The following is a 21,509-nucleotide window of genomic DNA, read 5'->3' on the forward strand; positions in this document are numbered from 1 at the left end:
CTATCTGAACCACTCTACAAAGAGGCCTCCTGGTGCACAACTTACTGGAAGATGAAGTCACCTTGGCTGCTGAGGGTCATTGCAGGCCAACAACCCCTCATGTTACCTCTAGTAAGTCCCACACAGAGGGATTGCTGAGAGGTCCTTCAAGGCCAGCCCCCTTTCTCTACCACTCTGCAAACGTTGCTGAGGGCCCTTGGGGAGACATGAACCTCTCTTGTTACCTCCAGTAAGTCCCACAAAGCGGGATTGCTGAGAGATCATCGGAGGACCCACCCCTTTTCTCCACCACTGAGCAAACACACCTCATGGTGCACTACTTGTTGGGGGATGACGTCCCTTTGGATGCTGATGGTTTTTGGGGGTCAGGCAGGCCTGTGGTTATCAGCAATAAGTCCCAGACAGCAGGATTGCTGATAGCTGGTCGGAGGCCCAATCCCCTTTCTCTACCACTCTGCAAATGCACCTACTAGTTTTAAACCCATAGATTCACTTAAAAATCCAAAACTTACACAGACGTTATAGTTAGGAAATAGGATATTAAAAACCTTACAAATTCACTTAAAAAAATAAGGTTACAGTGACATCATATTTAGTAAATAAATAGATTTTTAAAAACCTTTGAAATTCACTGAAAAAACAAAGGTTACAGGGACGTTATAGTTTGGAAATGGAATTTAAAAAACCTAGAAAATTATTGAAAAAAACAAAGGTTACAGTGATATTATAGTTAGGCTCAGGTTTCACTCGTACAACGCCAGTGAAATTCAGCAGTTATACTAGACTGAGCTAACTAGAACTCAAGCCCCCCGCAATGCACTGCTTATAACCTCACATATTACATCTCTCATGACATGGTCAGTGACATCACTCATCACACCACTGTTGACATCTCAAATTACATCCCTGATGACATCACTGATGACATCATCCACAGAATCACTGATACTCTCACTCACACCCCCATAGAACCTTTCATACACCCACTCCCACACAACCATTGACAAACCCATTCACAGACCCATACCAATACTTACACACCCACTCGTTGATTCATAGATCTACACATACATCCACTCACTCACCCATACAGCCACTCATACAGTCACTCAGTCACTAATACAGCCACTGACATATCCACTCAGACACTCATACAGTCACTCACACACTGAGCCAATTTCCCATAGAGCTACTCATACAGCTTGGTACTCACCCTTATAGTAAATCATACAGCTACCTACCCATGGACACCCATACACCCACTCACTTACTCATTAAGTATGGGCGAATTTTGCAGATCTGCGGTCCGCGAATTCACACAAAATCACAAAAGAATCTGCGAATTCGTGGATTTTCCAGCGAAATCGTGGATTTTTTTGCGATTTGCACTGGAGTACTTTCTACTGGCTAATCCAGTAAGTGCTACCTCGTTGGGTAAATGTATAGTGCTTTTCCTACACTGCAGCTGCGTAAAGGCCAGAAGATTTGTCTCCACTAACCATGTGTGCCTGTAACTTTGCCACTGCGCCAAAAGGCGCTGAGGTCCCTTGAGTGAGCTGTCCATCATAGTTGGGAAAGGGCGGGAAGACGTTTGATACTGCTAGTGTGTGGTGCGGGGCTTCTATGCATGTCAATCTGCCTCTTGTGTATAAAGGGTCAGAGAGCGAGCAGGGCAGCAGGTGAGGAGAAAGCAGCCTCCTGGTCACAGGAACTACACGGAGATCACGCTTGAGTAACTCATAGATGCAAAGACCTCCCCGAAGTATTACAGCTAATTTTCGACGGCAGTGACGGGGTTAAAGCACACTTGCCCAGCCTCGACCGTGCTCACTAATGTTTTGGGCTGATTAAAACGTTACTGAATTTGAGCTTCAACTCGGGCACCTGCTATATCTGTAAATGCTTCCTGTTGAGGTTTAGTTTTTGTGACAGGAGCCTCGTGCCAGAATGAATCCTGCCCTGCATAGTTATCCACGAAGATGCCACCATTTTGTGCAATACCTCTACTCAACTGGAGTACTTTCTACTGGCTAATCCAGTAAGTGTTACCTCGTTGGGTAAATGTAAAATGCTTTTCCTACACTGTAGCTGCGTAAAGGGCCAGAAGATTTGTCTCAACTGACCATGTGTGCCTGTGACTTTGCCACCACGCCAAAAGGCGCCGAGGTCCCTTGAGTGAGCTGTCCATCATAGTTGGGAAAGGGTGGAAAGACGTTTGTTACCGCTAGTGTGTGGTGCAGGGCTTCTATGCGTGTCAACATGCCTCTTGTGTATAAAGGGTCAGAGAGCGAGCAGGGCAGCAGGTGAGGAGAAAGCAGCCTCCTGGCCACAGGAACTACACGGGGGTTGCGCTCGAGAAACTCATGGATGCAAAGACCTCCCCGAAATATTACAGCTAATTTTTGACGGTAGAGACGGGGTTAAAGGCATGCACACTTGCCCAGCCTCGACCGTGCTCACTAATGTTTTGGGCTGATTAAAACATTACTGAATTTGGGCACCTGCTTTATTTATATCTGTAAGTGCTTCCTGTTGAGGTTTAATTTTTGTGACAGGAGCCTCATGCCATACTTGTAACTATTCTCGGACCCTGCTCCGAGGGTCAGATCAGGGTCAGAGAATAGTTGCAAGTAGGCTAGCTAACGAACTCTGGAGGTGCCGCTCAGGAAGCACTTACAGGGTTACAGCAGGTGCCCAAGTTGAAGTTAATTTCTTTGCAACCATTTTGTAAATGGTTACAAAGAAATCAGCTTTAACTTGGGCTCCTGCTGTAACCCTGTAAGTGCTTCATGGAAAATTTGTCCCGCTCACGGATTCGCAGATTTTTCTGCAATTTCGCGAGATTGGCGGATTGCGAAATTGCAGAAAATCCGCAAATTCCGCGAGCGGAGCGAATTTTCAGCCCACACTTATTACTCATACAGATACTAACACACACTCGCTCAACTATACACTAGTCACTGACACAAGCACACACTCACCCACACATCGACTCTCACTTTCATTCACTCACCCATACAGTCACTCATATATCCCATCACTCACCTATACTGCTTTTTACAAGCCCAATTACTCACCCACATACCACTGACACATCCACTCACTCAGCCACACACATGCTCACTCACCAATACAGCCCCTCAAACATGTACTCACTAACATATACAGTCACTGATTCACCCAGTCACTCATCCATACAGGCAGTCACACACCCCCTCACCCACCCAGACACCATACAGGTACTCAGACAACCAATCACTCAACAATACAGCTACTCATGTACCCACTCACACACCTATACAGTCACTTAGACACCAACTGAAAGACTTATACAGACATTCACACAACCAGGCCCTCACCCATACATTGACTGAGATACCTAACCTCTCACTTATGTAGTCAGTCACGCACCCACTGAATCATCCAAACAGGCACTCATACACCCACTGATTTCCCAATACACCTTGGTATATATATTTAACACTGATAAACCTTTTTAAAACACCCAGAGTTACTGGATGATATCATCATTGATGTAATTTGAGATGCCATCAGTGATGTCACTCACTGTGTCATGAGCGATATAATATGTGAGGTCATAAGCATGCTTTGCTGGGGGGTGCTAGTTAAGTTAGCTCAGCTAACTATAACTGCTGAATTTCATTGACTTTGTACGAGTGAAACCTGAGCCTAACAATAACATCCCTGTAACCTTTTGTTTTTTCAATTATTTTCGAAGGTTTTTTTCTTCAACTTCCAAACTATAATGTCCCTGAAACCTTTGTTTTTTTCAGTGAATTTAAAAAAAAATTAAATGCTAATTCCTAACTAGAACATCTCTGAAAACCTTTGTTTTGTTCCTGCTAGCCCCCTGCACCCCTCACTGGTTCTGGCCAAGTTAACATCTAGGTGGCAGGTTTGGAGGCTGAATTTCTGCAATGAAGCTCCAACAGTGCAGCTCCATTCTCTGGAATCAGGTCACACTATCAGCTGTATTCCCTTTTCTTTCACAGCAGGAACTTCACTTCACGACAAGATTCAAGTCTGAATTCTCAATTGAGGTTGCTTTTTCCTAAGTGTGTCACTATGCATTAAGCTGGTCTCCAGGGCTGCTAAATTTCTCTTTGCAACTGAGTTACATGTCTCTTTTCTTAGGTACTTTATTCCCAGTTACTTCACAAATGATGCACAAACCACCATTTCTCTTCAGTCTCAAGACCTTCCTTAGTTTACTAAGATAACAATATTGTAACAAAGTGAATGTTACAATGGCAACTGCCGTTCAGCTGGTGGCATGGAGCAGTCCAATATGGTCTTCTAAATGTCATCTATGACCTTGGTTACGAGTTTGGCGGTCTGACCACCCGAACGACGCGGCTGCATCCTTAGAAGGCCGCAGTGCTGGTGGTCTTCTGACCACCATATTACAAGTTGGCTGCGGTGCCCGCGGATTGGCGCTGAGGCCTTACGTGAGTGATGAATGGTTTACCATACATATCGATGCCTGTGTGTGCATTTCAGCTGCATATGTGTTGAATGCACACACATGCATGATACATGTGGAAAAATACCACATACCCATTGTCGGAGTCTGACCCATATGTAGGCGGTCCAGGCAATGTTTATATGCTACAAAAAGCACTTACCTGTATATTGCGCAAACAGGGTCACATTCCTCAGAGTGAAGATTCTGTTGTTAAAGGGGGACCTGGAGAAAGGGATCCACAGCGAACTCTAATAGGAAGAACAGGAAAGGGGGAGTATTTATCCAAAGTCCTTTGTTTCAGCCAACTTGAAGATGGCTGTCCCACCATAAAGGTCGGCGCATCAGAAAGTAAAGTCGTAATATGGGTTGCAGTGAGACTCCTCTGTGCCTCCCAACTGGAGCTGATTTTCCTGATCAATCACAGCACTCTGCGAATGGTAAAGTCAATCAGACAATCTCATAATATGGCTATTGGACAGCCAAGCTCACGGCAGCCAGACTGCAACTATGGGCATGGCTTTTCCAAATTCGTAATCCTGGCCTATCAGCCTGATTCATCAATCATATTTGCGCTCGCAAAGGGCAAGATTCTGAGAATCTGGCACTTTGCGAGTACAATTTTTGCATTTGGGATTCATCATCCCAAATGCAAAATTCGCTATTTAGAAACTCGCAAATTTGCGAGGAATAGCATTTAAGGAATCTCTATTAGAGATTCCTTAAATGCTATTCTTGAAACTTTTTAAAATTGCGAAAGCGCAAATTTCGGCCGCTATTTACCGCGAGGTCAAACCTCGTGGTAAATAGCGACAACTTAGAAAAATGCTTTTAAATGCATTTTTCTAAGTTGCATGTTACACACACACATGTCCTTTGGACATGTGTGTGCGCAACACCTTTTGAAATGTGCATTTAAGGGGTGCTACAGGGTGTCCTTTGGACACCCCTGGCACCCTTCAAATCGCTATCTTATTTGCGATTAGCAAATTGCTAATCGCAAATAAGGAATACTCCCCATTCATTCCTATGGGCCTTTTGGCCAAAAGGCCCATAGGAATGAATGGGGAGTATTCCTTATTTGCGATTAGCAATTTGCTAATCGCAAATAAGGAATCTGTAGGAATCGCATTTAATTTTGCGATTCCTACATGAATCCCGTTTTGCGAGTCTGTAATAGCTATTCCTTATGATTCGCTATTTCAGACTCGCAAAACGGGTCTTTCATGAATCTGGCCATAAGTACCCTATGGCCCGGCACACCCAAATACTGTCACTCATAGAACAGTAATGGAACACTGACTAAAACACTTAAGCAGTAAACAGGGAAGAGACACATTAACATAAACGAAGGATCACTCATGACACAGGCTCCATACCTTCATATTGAGAAAAAGAATTAGGTTTATGCAATAGGACTCCAGGACTCATTCATCATCCCAAATGCAAAATTTGCTATTTAGAAACTCGCAAATTTGCGACGAATAGCATTTAATGAATCTCTTTTAGAGATTCCTTAAATGCTATTCTTGAAACTTTTTAAAATAGCGAAAGCGCAAATTTCGGCCGCTATTTACCGCGAGGTCAAAAGAATTAGGTTTATGCAATAGGACTCCAGGACTCACCCACTTTTCCCCTGAGGGGAATGAGCCCTAGCTGTACTCCAGGCGCTCTGCCAATGTATAAAGCTTCCAAACATCATTTGCATCTATGATGCTGTTATAGGCCAAGACTGATGAACTGATATCATTTATTTTCATGTCACTAATGTACTTTGGTTATTAGTCAAAACCTACTGACCAGCGGGCAGGGTTCAGAAAAGTACTTCACCTAAGATGCCAAAAGGTTTCATTCCACATTATAGAAGCTCAGCACATTGATAAATGTTGAGCTCTGTCCTCCAATTACGTCAACAAAGTCTCCTGTGTTTAAACAGATAACAAATGCTATGGTAGAGGCAAGCCTGGCAGCAGTCCTCCTATTGTTTACTGCTTCTGGTGCACACTGGCCTGCTGTTCACCTACCTTTGAGGACTCTTGTGACCCAGCGCGCCTGCATCTCGGAGGTGACTAAGATGGATCCAATTGGCTGAATGAGGCCAATGAATGCCAGAGTTGGTTTCTCCAGTTCTGGTGGGAAGACTTGCTTGTAGAGCAAAACCTTGTTATTACTGATCTTAACAACCGATTCGTCCAAGAAAGGGAAAGTGAAGAGGAATCCTGTAGAGAGGATGACGATGTCTATGTCCTCTGAGGTGCCATCTTCGAAAGTGACAGAGTTTTCAGCAAACTCAGCCACACCTGGTTTCACTGACAGAAAGCCTCTGATTATGCAGAGTGGTAGGTCATCACTAACCAGGGGATCTTTCCACAAAGAGCTGGAGTGGGGAAGAAAAAAAGCACAAGATGTTGAAATAATATTTAAAGAAAATATAATTACGATACTGACCAGAGTTTAATTTCGTTTGTATCCAGTGCTGTTGGGAAATAGGTGAGGGCGAGTATTTTTTAGGATAAAGTAATTGCTTACTGCACATAGATTATACCATAAAAAGAGAGAAATATTGGGCATAGATAGTTACTTTATTTCCCACTAAAATTGTATATTGAGTCTATTAGGGCTAGCTACTCAGGGGCTTGCTTTTATTTTGTTTTGTTATTGCTTTATATGGAGCCGCAAGGTGACTTCTTAACCCTTTCCATGCGGCCGCTATTCCCCTGGTGTGCTGTAAACAATACGAACAGGGGCGGGCCGTGACGAACCCCAGCCGTCATCAGCACACGAGCACCGTAGTGCATGACGGCTGGGGTTCGTCATCAGCATGGAAGGGGTTAAAAAAATGTCCTTGCACAATATTTAGAAGATACACCATTATTAGCTCAAACATCTTTATTACCTTAATTTCCTCTCTTAAGATATATATATATATATATATATTATTTTATAAATCCCTATTGCAACAACATTAAACCAGCAGTACATCAGTGATACAGTTCACAGAAGTAAGATTTTGACCAGTTGTTTACAGTATTCTCGTTTGTTATCTTAGAGGGTATGACATTTCGGATACAGTGCTCATCTCACCTTTTCAATACCCCCTCACAGCCCCCGGAAACCCCACCATTTACCCAGGTTTTCTCCCATTTTTAGGGCATCCCTACTTTGGTATATCGTACCTCCTCTTAAGATATTTAAAACTAGATGAAATATATGAAACATTATTTCTCCTCTTCTCTTACACACTGACTGGAAAAATCACGTTAAGGACTTAAGTCTTTGACCTAAAACAATCACCTCAGCAAAAGATTTTGGCGTAAAACATGACAAACTCTTCACTTTGGTATTCATGTGAAAAAGTTGACCACAAACACCAGATTTCAATTAAAACATCTTTGTAGTCGCAAGCGTTTACTTCTTAAACATGTTGAGTATCCAAGCCGTTCCATAAAAGGGCTCACCAAATCTCACATACTTCCCTTATGGCTGGCATGTATCAATGTTATTACTAGCAACGTTTAGTTGAAAACATCTGTCCTTAGATCACTGGATTGTCTTCCCCAGGACATTGCTCTGCCTACAAGGCTGTATGCATTATTTGCACAATGATCCACCTAACTAAATAGCTATCATATACACTTTAAATACTTGACAATAACATATCACATGGAAGCTAAGCTCTGCTTAAGATGGACACCCAGACTGAGAAAGAAGTGTGTCAAAGATTTGGAATATTCTTCTAGTACACATCAGACAGGCCAAGCCAATATTTATCTTCAGAAGGACTTCAAACAAAACTTTAGAAGAGACCATACTTAAGATCCTACTTAACCCCTTTGATGCGGCGCAAATATCCCTCCCCAGTGCTGCGCTGTCCATTGGAACTAGTGCTGAATGGGCGTCCGATGGTCGTGCGCAGCACTGGGGAGGTAGTGCACGCGACGACCGTTGGACGTTCGCATCACTGAAGGGGTTAATGTGAATCCATTGCCTGATTCTGGGCAATGTAAATGTCTCCTCTGCTGAACTTCTCTCTCACCTTGTGTTGTTGCTGCTTGCATGCAGTAGAATGTGTGAGGTAAGCTATCTGTGAGGTAATGGAGAGTGAGGGATAGGAGAAGGCTCTGTGGAGGGCGGTTGGGACTTGGAGCTGTTGTAAGGAAGGAGCTGCATCCCTGCTGTTCCCAGCCATGGCAGAGGTGAAAATAAAGGATATTTTGCACATTAACCAGGAGTGGTATCTTTAATGCAAACTGGCAACGATCTCAACTCTGTGCGAATGATCACACACAGCGGATTGAAGGGGCCCTGGACATCAGAGATGCTTAACTTAAAAAAAAAAAAAACTTATATGAGAAACAGAGTTTGACCTTTGAGGGAGCAGCACAGGTGCAATGGAAATTGGAGAATACTAAGGTGCGAGCTACATTGTGGTATCATGGCCTGTGGTAATAGTTGATGGTATCAGGAGAAATTTGTAGTGACTCGTGGTGTGCTCTTGCGAGCAGTGTCTTGGGGGACATCACAAGCTGCAGAGGAACGAAAGGAGCCAGTTGGCGTATGGAGTATTCCTCACATCTTTGATGCTGGTAATTCTGCAGTGATGTGAGAGGACCATTCACGGTGGAACACAGAGGCACAGTCAAGTGGGGTAGCTCAGTATTGAATTTGTAACTCAGGAGTGGCAAAGCAGTCATTTTGGTTTGGGTAGTGTAACGCGCAATAACATCTAGCATATGTCCAGAACTGGCATGTGTAACTGTGCATGAAGAAGGAAGTCGTTGAGTAAGGCAGCCAGTGCGGTCTGGTTCTCCTGGTCCTGACAGTGCTCATTGGAAGAGTTGACAGGGAGGAGAAGGAAAGTGACAGACTGCGCAAGACTGTCTGTTACATTAGCGGTCAAGCCTGTGTCAGCATCAACTATCAGTATTATTGTTTCTGGGTTTGGAGCTTGACAGTGACATGCACACTTGTGAATACTATCCATTTACTTGTGTGCGTTCACCAGCCATGATGCACACACCATTTTGCACTCACATTAGTGAAGACAGTGACATGCATTCCTGTCAGTAATCTCTGTTAACTTTTGTGGCATTCCCCAGCAGTGATACGCACACCATATGAGTGGCTAACAAGAAGTGTGGGAAGGAAACGTTCATAGTGTGACTTACAGCACAATGCTCATGGATTGCTTCCTAACGATTTTGTGATCACTGTGCATATGTATGTGTCGGGAGATTTTTTAAGCACAGTACGTGGGGTACTATACTAGAGTACACGTTATCTAATACTAATATTGGGGCTGACATTTTATGGTTTGGCATAGTAAAGTTACTGTTGCTATAATTACAAAGCAGTATAGTTTTGGGGGTTGGAGTGAATAATAGTTATGTGTGCTGCACAAAGATTGACACTAACTCCACCCATACCGTTCCTGCCTGTAAATGGTTAGCCATTTAAGAAGTGACAGGAGTGAAGGGACTAATTGAGTAGTTTTATGTCTACTATAGATAATGAAATGTAAACACCAGTTACAAAAAAGGGTATTCTGTTACATTCCTTGGGCCCGAAAGGTATAAGACAGTATAATCAAATGGAGAAAAACCCTAGAAGTGGAGATGAAACTGATGCATGCATTGGATGACATTGAAAGATATTATTCACCTACAATTGGTAAATTGAATGAAAGGTACAAGTTTTACCATTGTATGCAGGAGCAAAAGAAGACAACTGATGATTACGTATCTGCACTAAATAAGCTAGCTATACTGTACAGATTTGGTCAGTTTCTAAGAGAACAAGTCATTATCCATACTATTAATAAAAGGGTACTGGAGAAACTATGAGTGAGTGGAGATGCAACCTTAAAAGATTTACAACAAGGGGTGGTGAGGGACAGAGTCTCTGAATTAAGCAGAAAGCTCTCACCCAGTCAAGAGATCAGGGCTAGATCCAACACCGTTTTTTAGCTCACTGCACCATCCCAGTTTCAGAACCTGGCTGTATGCAAATTAGTCTGTTCCTGTCCCAGTGCATGATGGGAACAGGGCAAACCAAACTACAAAAGCCAATTCTTACACTGGGAAGGAAACAAGCTCCCGGGGACCGGTTTCTGGCATTACAGCCGTCTTCGGCCCGGTTTGCTTGAATCCTGATGGTGCAATGAGCAAGGGTCTCACATCTGAGAATACCCTTCCACGCTTAGGGTGGACAAAAATATTTACAACAAGGGGTGGTGAGGGACAGAGTCTCTGAATTAAGCAGAAAGCTCTCACCCAGTCAAGAGATCAGGGCTAGATCCAACACCGTTTTTTAGCTCACTGCACCATCCCAGTTTCAGAACCTGGCTGTATGCAAATTAGTCTGTTCCTGTCCCAGTGCATGATGGGAACAGGGCAAACCAAACTACAAAAGCCAATTCTTACACTGGGAAGGCAACAAGCTCCCGGGGACCGGTTTCTGGCATTACAGCCATCTTCGGCCCGGTTAGCTTGTCTCCTTTCTGGTGAAGAATTGGCTTGGTAGTTTGGTCTGCCCTGTTCCCATGATGCACTGGGCCAGGGACAGACTAATTTGCATATAGCCAGGTTCTGAGCTGGGATGGGGCAGTGAGATAAATAACGGTGATGGATCAAGCCCTGATCTTTGGACTGGGTAAGAGTGGTCTGCTCAATTCAGACACTCTGTTCATCACCACCCCCTTTTCTGAATCGTTTTTGGCCACTATAAGTGTGGCAGGGTATACTCAGACATGAGTCCCTTTCTCACTGCTCCATCAGGATTCAAGCAAGCCGGGCCGAAGAGGCTGAAATGCCAGAAACCGGTCCCCGGTAGCTTGTCTCCTTTCTGGTGAAGAATTGGCTTGGTAGTTTGGTCTGCCCTGTTCCCATGATGCACTGGGCCAGGGACAGACTAATTTGCATATAGCCAGGTTCTGAGCTGGGATGGGGCAGTGAGATAAATAACGGTGATGGATCAAGCCCTGATCTTTGGACTGGGTAAGAGTGGTCTGCTCAATTCAGACACTCTGTTCATCACCACCCCCTTTTCTGAATCGCAACCTTAAAAGAAGCAATGGCTTCAACACCCGCTAGAGTTTGATCGAGCTCATAGGGTTCCGGCATGTATTACGCCTCAACAAAAGGGCCATAGGCCGATTGTCTGTAAACCTCTCAGGTACCAGCACGTGGAGCAAATTTTGGCGTTCATGCGCAAACATAATCACATCCTATGGAAGGCCAACAAAGTCTACTGTCTACTATCACCTTGAGAAAAAAACTTCCTGGCTCTCCGTCCAAGGCTCCGTATGCTCGAATATCAATATGGCTTTGTAGGTCCTGCCCGTTTTCGAGTAGTGATTCAAGGAGTGCCGCAAATATTCACGGATCCCTCGCACCTGAAGAAATTTCTGGAAGGTCCTGATGATTCCTCAATGGAAACTACAGCCTCAGCAAGTGCTCAAGGAGATGGTACCTAACTCAGGGGTCCACGTTTTGCCTATATGTCCAGTTGTGTCTTACCGATCCAGCGACTGTCAACCTGCCAGTCCTTTGTCTGCTTGGCCGCCACAAGATGACTTCAAAACCTTATATGGTCTCATGATGCCTATGAGGCTCGCTGCCTGGCTCATAGTTCAAGGAGCACGCTCATCTTTTTTGACCTCATTGTCCTATGTTCGAAGCATGGTTGATGGAGTGGTAGGATGCATGTTTCTTTCTCTATTGTGAAATTACGTATCTGTGTTGATATCTTGTATGGTAGGCGATCAAGATACTTAGCTGAAAGTCCTGTCATTTGATTCTTAATGTGATGGGACAAGATGGACTCTTGGACTTATGTGGGTTGTAGGGTTGCTATGCACTAATAGTCAGGGTACCCCGAAGTACCGCATTATCACAAGAGTCAAACATAATGTTTTCCCTATAACTTCATGTTTTACTCATGGCTTCACGTTTACCTTAGAGGGTCTTCAAACTATATACCGTTTTACGCCAGGCCTATATACCATTTTACGCCAGTGCCGTTATGAGCCTGAAGTTGTTGAGTCAAGTGCTTTCTGTTCTAATGTAAACATCTGTGTTATGCTAGTTATGCTACCTTGCTAATTATGTCAGCTTGCTAGTTATACCCCCCACTTTGGGATGTTACGCTTATGACATGTTTCCGTACTATATACCACTATAAGTCAGTGCTATTAGGGTCCTAGAGTGGTAGAATTTAGTGCCTTTTGTAAGTTCTGATGCAAACATGAGTGTTTTGCTAGTTATACTCACCACTTGGGGGTGGTTCATTTACGACATGTTCCCGATGTTCTTATTGTCTGGTTACGACCAAGTTTTAATTCTCTGCAAATCTATGCAGGATATTTTGTAATTGCCACGGGGAAGGGAAACTCGTGTGGTTGCTTCTTCCTGGTCACCATGTTCTTAATGTACTTTTTGGGTGGGGAGGGTGGGTTTGGGGTGTGGGTGGGTTGGGGGGGCTCCCTGATTGTGTTGCTATTTGTTATTATTTTTTCTTCTTTGTTTTTGCCTTTGCCTTTGCTTCTACTTCTGCCTTTGTATTCCTGCAGCAACACCTTACACGTCAATAGCGAAGAAAGTGCTAAATTTGTGTGCACGTACATTCGATTATTCATATTGTGGCCTCCTGGCCCCGTTCCTACTAGGAACATAATGCCCCAGGGAGCTTACGTGCTGAAGAAAGCGATGTCTCACATATCTCGTTCACTCCCTCCTCATGGCAGCAAATAGACAGTCTATCCAAATAGTGTCACTCAACGTCAAGGGTATCAATCACCCGATCAAAAAGAGAAAAACCCTAGATTATTTACACAAACAGGAGGGTGACATTATATTGTTACAAGATACTAAAATCGATTCACCACAATTTAATTCTATGAAAAATAAATGGTACAGTGAGGCGATTGGATCTGACGCCTTGGGGAAAAGGAACGGGGTCTTAACTCTTATTGCAAAAAGAGCTAACATTGATATATGGGTGTCAACTAAACTGTCAAAGTACGGTAGAGAATTTTATGTAACCAACGTCTATGCACCCAATAAGGACGATAAAAGGTTTTTGGAAGGAACGCTGTGTCCACATTGACACGATACCAGATACTATATCGCATATCCTAGGTGGCGACCTAAACCTCCCTATGGACCCTCTCTTAGATAGGGATTCCCGTTGTCCTTTCAGACCGACCAATTCACATAAAGCTCTCCTCAATCTCTGCTCCCACTTCAATTTGGTTGACTCATGGAGATTGATGAACCCATCAGGTAGAGACTATACCTTTTATTCTCCACCCAACGGCTCATACTCACGAATAGATTACTTACTCACGTCTGCCCACTCCACTGCGGATATTGAAGCCACTTCTCTTGAACCGCGTGTGATTTCTGATCACTTATGCATCACAGTGACTCTGGCAGTACACAATGTGGTTAAAAAATCGACCTTATGGAGATTCAACAATGCGGTTTTGAAAAAAGAGGCAAATAGGGCGACTATAGAATCAGCCATTACCGAATACCTTGCTCATAACAAAAAAAAGGGGATACTACAGATCTTGTAAGATGGGAGGCCCTTAAATCATCAGTCAGAGGAGTGTTAATTAAAATTCAAAAAGCAGCCATGAACAGGGACGCTAACGCGCCCCTATCACGCTTGGAAGAGGAGATATCAGCTCTGCAAAAACGACACATAGCTTCTAGAGATCCCCTGGTCCTCAAACATTTGATGAACCAGAAATATGAATATAACAAAATAGTTAGTGAAAGAGCAGGAATTTGGCTTCAACATCATAAAAACTTCAGGCTGTGCCACACCAATAAGGCGGGCAAGAGCCTTGCTTCCTATTTGAAATTCAAATTACAACAAACTGCCATCAAGAGCATTGTTGATAAATCAGGAACTATAATACACACTACATAGAAGGGGGTCCAAGGGCTGGTTTAAAGACTCACAACTAGATACACACCCCTACTTATAACAACTATACATACAGAGTATCTAGGAGTCAAAGACTAAAAAAAATGAAGAAAAAAGGGGAGGCTCAATTCATCAAAGACCCATGACAAAACAGAAAAGGTTTTCCATATTTTGAATTTTAAATAACACCACGTGATATATTGTATGAAATGTGACTTAAATGCACGTGATCAAGCCGACTGGGAAGAACAAACCCAAGGGTAGGTGAAAATATTCCCATCAGTTGTCGATCTATGCCGCCACTTTTTACATCATGTGGGTTCTCCTTACCCAGGAGTCAGTGCAATCACAGTCCAAAAGATGTAGAAAAGACTACGAGAGCCAAAAGACCCCTATATCTACAAGTTTGGCGGTGCAGATAAAATAATAAATGCGAGGGAACAACGGAAATGAAGCAGTGCAGGAGTGTGAGTAGTGATAAGATAAAATTGGATAAGGCTGAGTGGAAGTGTAATTTTAAATGATTTCTCTCAGCTCTCCAAGACTAAAAACGATTGTGACAAACAGATTTAACAAAATATCTGTTCAGCAACTAGTGGTCAACATGTTTCTGCATAGATGGATAGTGCCAATGCATTCATCAGGACCTAGATATTGCTACTGCTTTTGAAAAAGTAACAAAATGTATAAAAGGGGAATTATATCACCTGCATTTCAGGTTCAATACTCCGCCACAATCTAAGGCATCGTCATGTCAATAGGAAGAAGAATGAAAGGAGACAGAAACAAAAATAGAAATATATCAAAATAAACTCATATGTAGTTTATATTTCATTTCAAAGATTTAGTTAAAAGGTTTCATGTACATATCAATGTTTCGCCACTCACCCTATATTTGTGGAAATAGCGCCTCACCTCACCTGGCTGCAGCTCAGGTAATGCGGAGCACCGTTCTGTTTAGAAAAGAAATATATCTGTAAATATTCCGATGTTAGTCTTACCTAAAAATGATGGCCGTATAGTCAGAAAAGTACTCAATAGGGGGTGTTACTAATTAAGTTTGCAAAAACCACAAGATAGCTGTCTCATCATGGGGTTTGTTCTGCGTGTTAATCAAACCGACATCACTGTGCTGCTAGCGAAAAAATCGTGGTCTCTTATGTGTTAGAACTATGTGTCTCCTAAACATCAATCTATCACAAAATCAATGTTTCAAGAGATAAGTCTCAATGCACGGTACTGCTTGATACCAGGGCAGAAGTGTATCACCAAGCATGCTACCTGCTAGTTCCTTCGTTTATGAAAGGACGGGGGAAACAAAATTGTCCGCAATTAAAATAAAGATACGAGCATCGGCACGCAAATCGCGGTGGAGCTTACCGCGGCGGCCGCTTGTCGTGGGCCATTCTTAAAAGTATCAGGCAAGGCACCGCTAGCGTAAGTTAGAGCCCAAACGGCGCCATTTCTTATCTCTCCGTCGGTGTCTCCCGGCGTTCCTCTGCGCTAACTGGGGAGGCACCGGACGTATCTCGGGAGGACTATTTGTTAGGGAAACGCCTTTCCGCACACATGACCGCAGTTGGGTCTCTGGGAGTTGTAGTTCAGGATTGTCATTATGATTTTAGTATCTCAAGTAGATGGAAAGACTCCAAAGAGTTATTAGAAATTGTAAGGATATAATGCAGCAATTATGGCCTGAAGAGGGAAAACATTGGCAGAGTACCGGGCATTCTTAAAACGAGTGGATGTACGATCTGTCATATATATATTACACATGTATTGTAAAGGTAGTCCCAGATCAAAAACTCAAAAACTATAGGTCTGCGCTTTTTAAACAAAACTCCTGGAGATATTTTAAATCGGTGTTATATGTTAGTGTTTACTGAAGCCCAATTGTCAATGATTGTAGAACAGTTTGATTGCATATGTCCACATTGATTTGCAAAGCTTATAGTACGTATTAACAGATAATACAGCACTGATTGATTTTCTCATCTATAGCGACATCCAGGGTATCGATTCTTTCAAACCCTCTTTATCGCTATTAAGTTTATAAACCAACTTTTGTTCCTTCTTGAATAAAAATTTGCTCACATCCGGGCAGTGGCCCGGAATGGTGGGTTGTTCCAATACAGTCCAGGTAAAATCATTAGGACCATGGCCTGCTTTTAAGAAATGCGATGTTAAGCGAGTTGCCTGCTTACGACACCGCACTGTACTCTTATGTTCACAGATACGGGTTTTTACTTTTCTTGTTCGTCATGCCTACATACCTTTTGAGGCATGGGCATGTGATGAGATAGATGGTATTCTCGCTGTTACAATTCGTGAATTTCCGCTGATGCCAAGGTCTGCTTGTCCCAATATTTATGGTGGTGGACTTGCTTGTTTAGGGACAGACGGAACAGTTACCACAAGGGTGATGACCTTCTACCGGGGGAAGACCCCACAATGTGCCAACTTGTCTGCTGATTTTGTTTTTAGGTCTAGTATGTACAAGCTGGTCTTTTATATTCTGCCCTCTTTTGAAGGCAAAAAGTGGCATTGGCAAGTTGTCACTGCCGGTGTTCAGAATAGACCAATGCTTTCTCACAATCTTTTGCACCTGATTTGACTTGGTGTGGAAGTTGTTAACAAATGTTATCCTTTCAGTCTTCTCTTTTGGTACTGCTACTTCAAGGAGGGCGTCACGGTTCTCCCATTGCTACCCTGGCCGGCAAAGATAACAGAGGCTCATGTCAATCTGGCCCTGTCAGAACATCTAGCCCGGACCAACGCCCTAGACCCCACACAAAATGGCTTCCGTGCTGGGCACAGCACGGAGACCGCTCTTCTTGTGATGGTGGAACATCTCCGTGCGAGGCTGGATGCTGGTCAAACGGCGGCGCTGATATTGTTAGATCTCAGCGCCGCCTTCGACACGGTATCCCACAGCATCCTCCTGCATCGGCTCGAGGAGATTGGTGTTGGTGGTCAGGTGCTGCAATGGTTCCGCTCCTTCCTCTGCAATCATTCCTTCTGTGTTGCCATCCCTCCCTTCAAGTCCAACTTCCAGCCTCTGGCCATGGGGGTTCCGCAGGGGTCCTCGCTGAGCCCCACGTTGTTTAATCTTTACGTGAGACCGTTGGCTGATGTCGCTAGGCAGTGGGGCCTAACTTTGGTCTCATATGCCGACGACACACAGCTGGCGGTTACTCTCAGCGGGGACGCGGAACAAGATGCCCCCAGGTTCCAGGATGGACTGAAGGCTGTGGCCAGCTGGTTGACGGGAAACTGTCTCCAGCTCAATGCCACTAAAACGGAGGTAATGATTGTCGGAAGGGGAGTGGAGCTGTGGGGTGACCAATGGTGGCCACCAGAGCTGGGACCTACTCCGACCCCGGTGTCGGAGTTGAAAAATCTGGGGGTTTGGCTGGGCGCTGGCCTTACCTTTGTAGGACATACTAAAAAAACAGCAGCCTGTTGCTTTGGTCTGTTGAGAGGCTTAAGACCAGTACTCAAATTTTTCGATGCCCCAACCAGACAGCTGGTAATCCAGGCCACTATCATCTCTCGCCTGGATTACGCTAGCTCTCTTCTGGCCGGGGCCAACCAGGCTGAGCTAACTCGCCTGCAACGGGTTCAAAATGCTGCGGCCAGAGCGATTGTCGGCCTGCCCAGATTTTGCCCGGTGGCGAGTGTTCTTCGCTCCCTACACTGGCTTCCAGTGAGGAAGCGTATTCTCTTTAAGGTCCTCTGTCTGACCTTTAAGATCTTGAGAGGTATAGGCCCCGAAATCACGTCCAGCTGTCTTTCTTTCTATGTCCCCACACGCACCCTCCGTTCTCAAGGCCAGGCCCTTGCTGTAGTGCCTAGATTTAGGCTCAGCCGTATGGGGGGTCGCTCCTTCAGCGTAAAAGGCTGCACTAACCTGGAATTCTCTCCCGGTTGAAATCCGTTTGCTGGAGGACCTTATGACCTTCCGGAGAGCAATAAAAACGTTTCTGTTTTAGCTGCCCCTTTTAAGTCTTGCCTTTCCTGTTGTGTTATGTTCCTCCTTGTCTATGCGCCGGGACGCTCCTTGGCTGGAGTAGCTGTGCGCACAACAAATAATAATAACATAACATAACAGACATGACGATGCCTTAGATTGTGGTGGAGTATTGAACCTGAAATGCAGTTGATATAATTCCCCTTTTATACATATTTTTCACTTTTTCAAAAGCAGTAGCAATATCTAGGTCCTGATGAATGCATTGGCACTATCCATCTATGCAGAAACATGTTGACCACTATTTGCTGAACAGATATTTTGTTAAATCTGTTTGTCACAATCGTTTTTAGTCTTGGAGAGCTGAGAGAAATCATTAAAAATTACACTTCTACTCAGCCTTATCCAAATTTATCTCATCACTACTCACACTCCTGCACTGCTTCATTTCAGTTGTCCCCTCGCATTTATTCTTTTATCTGCACCGCCAAACTTGTAGATATAAGGGTCTTTTGGCTCTCGCAGTCCTTTCTACATCTTTTGGACTGTGATTGCACAGACTCCTGGGTAAGGAGAACCCACATGATGTAAAAAGTGGCGGTATAGATCGACAACTGATGGAAATATTTTCACCTACCCTTGGGTTTGTTCTTCCCAGTCGGCTTGATCGCGTGCATTTAAGTCACATTTCATACAATATATCACATGGTGTCATTTAAAATTAAAAATATGGAAAACCTTTTCTGTTTTGTCATGGGTCTTTGATGAATAGAGCCTCCCCTTTTTTCTTTCTTTTTTCAGTCTTTGACTCCTCGATACTCTGTATGTATAGTTGATAAATCAGGGACACCACATTCCGACCCTAAAAAATTTGCTGATATCTTCAAAGATTTTTATAAGGACCTCTACAGTAAAAACGTGGAAATCAATGACTCTAAAGTAGGGCAGTACCTAAAGAAATGTAAGCTCCCCTCTCTCTCACCACACGACCAAACCGAACTCAACCGCCCCATATCCTTAGCAGACATTGTCCAGGCCATTAAAACCCTCAAAACTGGGAAAGCCCCGGGCCCTGATGGGTTTAGTGTGACGTTCTATAAGAACTTCACGTCTGCCTTGACGGAACCACTCAAGGACCTATATATTCACTTTGCCACAAGCGGTCAAGTTCACAGTACCCCTGCAGAGGCCATCATTGCGGTTCCACCAAAAGAGGGAAAGGACCCAACATCCCGAAGAACTACAGACCGATATCTATGATTAACCTCGACTGTAAGATTATTTTGGCCAAGAGGATTCAAATGGTGCATTGCCACAACTGGTCCACCCATCACAGGTGGGGTTTCTCAAAAAATACTTGTACCGTTGCGCACATCTTAGACAAGCCAAATTGACTACCTCCCCCAAAGTGGCTGTGACCTTGGATGTCGAGAAGGCCTTTGGCAAGGTCGACTGGTCTTACTTAGAGGCAACTCTACATAAATGTAATCTGGGAACCGATTTCCTCCGTATGGTGATGGCCTTAAACTCTAATCCATCAGCAAGGGTAAGAGCGGGTGGGTGCCTGTCAAATTCATTCGACCTAAAACAAGGCACGAGACAAGTCTGCCCCCTTTCTCCTTCACTTTTTCTTTTAGCGATCGAGCCCTTTTTATATTCGCTACCGAACAATGAACTGATTAAAGGAATCGATTTTGAAGGCTTCACAGTCAAAATTTCGGCCTACGCCGATGATGTTCTGCTAATTTCTGAAGACGCTGAAGTGGCAATCCCAGCCTTGATGTCTTCTATTGCTGAATTCGCAGACGTGTCCAGATATAAACTTAATAAGGACAAGACGGAGGTAAAACTGCTGAACCATATTGGTGATAAGAGCATTTTGGGTGGCTCCGAACTATGCTGGCAACCGAAGAGCTTTAAATACTTGGGCATAGAATTTGAGACAGACTTAATCAGTGCCCTTAAATTTAATGAGCTTTCCCTATATAAAAAGATATCCACACTACAGGACGGCTGGTCCCCAAAATTCCTGTCCTGGTGGGGAAGAGTGGAATCCCTAAAAATGATGATTACACCCCTTGTCAATTATCTAATAAGCATGCTACCCATGTTACTCTCTGATGACTTCCTCACCAAGTTACATAAGCTTTTTAATGTTAGTCTGTGTCAGGAAAAGGAACCAAGAATCTCCGTACGTAAACCCCAACTACCTAAAGATAAAGTGGGAGAGGGTTTACCAAATTTTAGATGCTACCAGACGGCCTATTTATGCAAACAAGGTGCGAATTGGTTCTATACTCAACAGGATTATACTCCTATGTGGATCCAGGTTGAAAAGTCAATCATCAATAATCTACCACTATCCGCCATAATGACTATGGATACTACAGCCTTCCCACACTCCATGTATATATTTCTTAACACTAAAAGGGCTCTCCTCACCCTGGAGAGATATTGCAAAGTCAAAGTAAAATTCTCCAAATCCAACTTAACCTCGTTTTGGTTTAATCCGTCTTTTAAAGAGGACGGCAAATACCTCTTTTGGGAACACTGGTCTAAAAAGGGTCTGAACTCTCTGAAAGACATTTATGAAGGGTCCAAACCTCTAGCTTTTGCCGCCTTACAAACACGATTTGATCTCCAACCACTTGATTTTTACAGGTTCCTACGCCTCAAAGCACTTGTCTCTGCCAGAGCCATCCCGCCACACATACCTACACTTTGTAATAAATTGCTTCAACTCATGTCATTGGGCCATATGGTGTCGAAAATCTATAAAATTCTTTCTCCTATGCCTCAGAAAGCCCACAGAAAGTGCGAACGGGACTGGGAGAAGGAACCGAATTCTTCCGACTTGGTATTCGACTGGGACAGAATGTACCATACTCCTTTCTACAATAAAATAACTCTGATCCTGTCTCAGACCAAGTTTATGTTAATTAACAGATCGTACTGGACACCAGAAAAACTCTTTAAGCTCAAACTCCTTGATAACCCCCTTTGTTGGAGCTGCAAATCCCACATAGGGGACTTGGAACATATGCTCTATCACTGCCTGCTACTCCACACGTTTTGGGATAACATCTACAATTACATACAACAAGCCTTCCATTACCAACCGCC

At 43.8% G+C, this 21,509-nt stretch overlaps 1 protein-coding gene across 2 annotated transcripts in view; it reads right to left on the reverse strand.

The window, feature by feature from the left end:
• Positions 1-21,509, reverse strand: part of LOC147747795 (dimethylaniline monooxygenase [N-oxide-forming] 2-like) — a 311,008-nt gene that overhangs the window by 54,630 nt on the left and 234,869 nt on the right. For both annotated transcript variants that reach the window (XM_086955925.1, XM_086955917.1), the window contains exon 7: positions 6,508-6,860. In XM_086955925.1, coding sequence (XP_086812051.1) covers positions 6,508-6,860 — 353 coding nt within the window. The remainder of the gene's footprint in view (positions 1-6,507; positions 6,861-21,509) is intronic.

The sequence above is a fragment of the Lissotriton vulgaris genome, chromosome 1_1 (assembly GCF_964263255.1).
Source record: "Lissotriton vulgaris chromosome 1_1, aLisVul1.2, whole genome shotgun sequence".
Lineage (NCBI taxonomy): Eukaryota > Metazoa > Chordata > Amphibia > Caudata > Salamandridae > Lissotriton > Lissotriton vulgaris.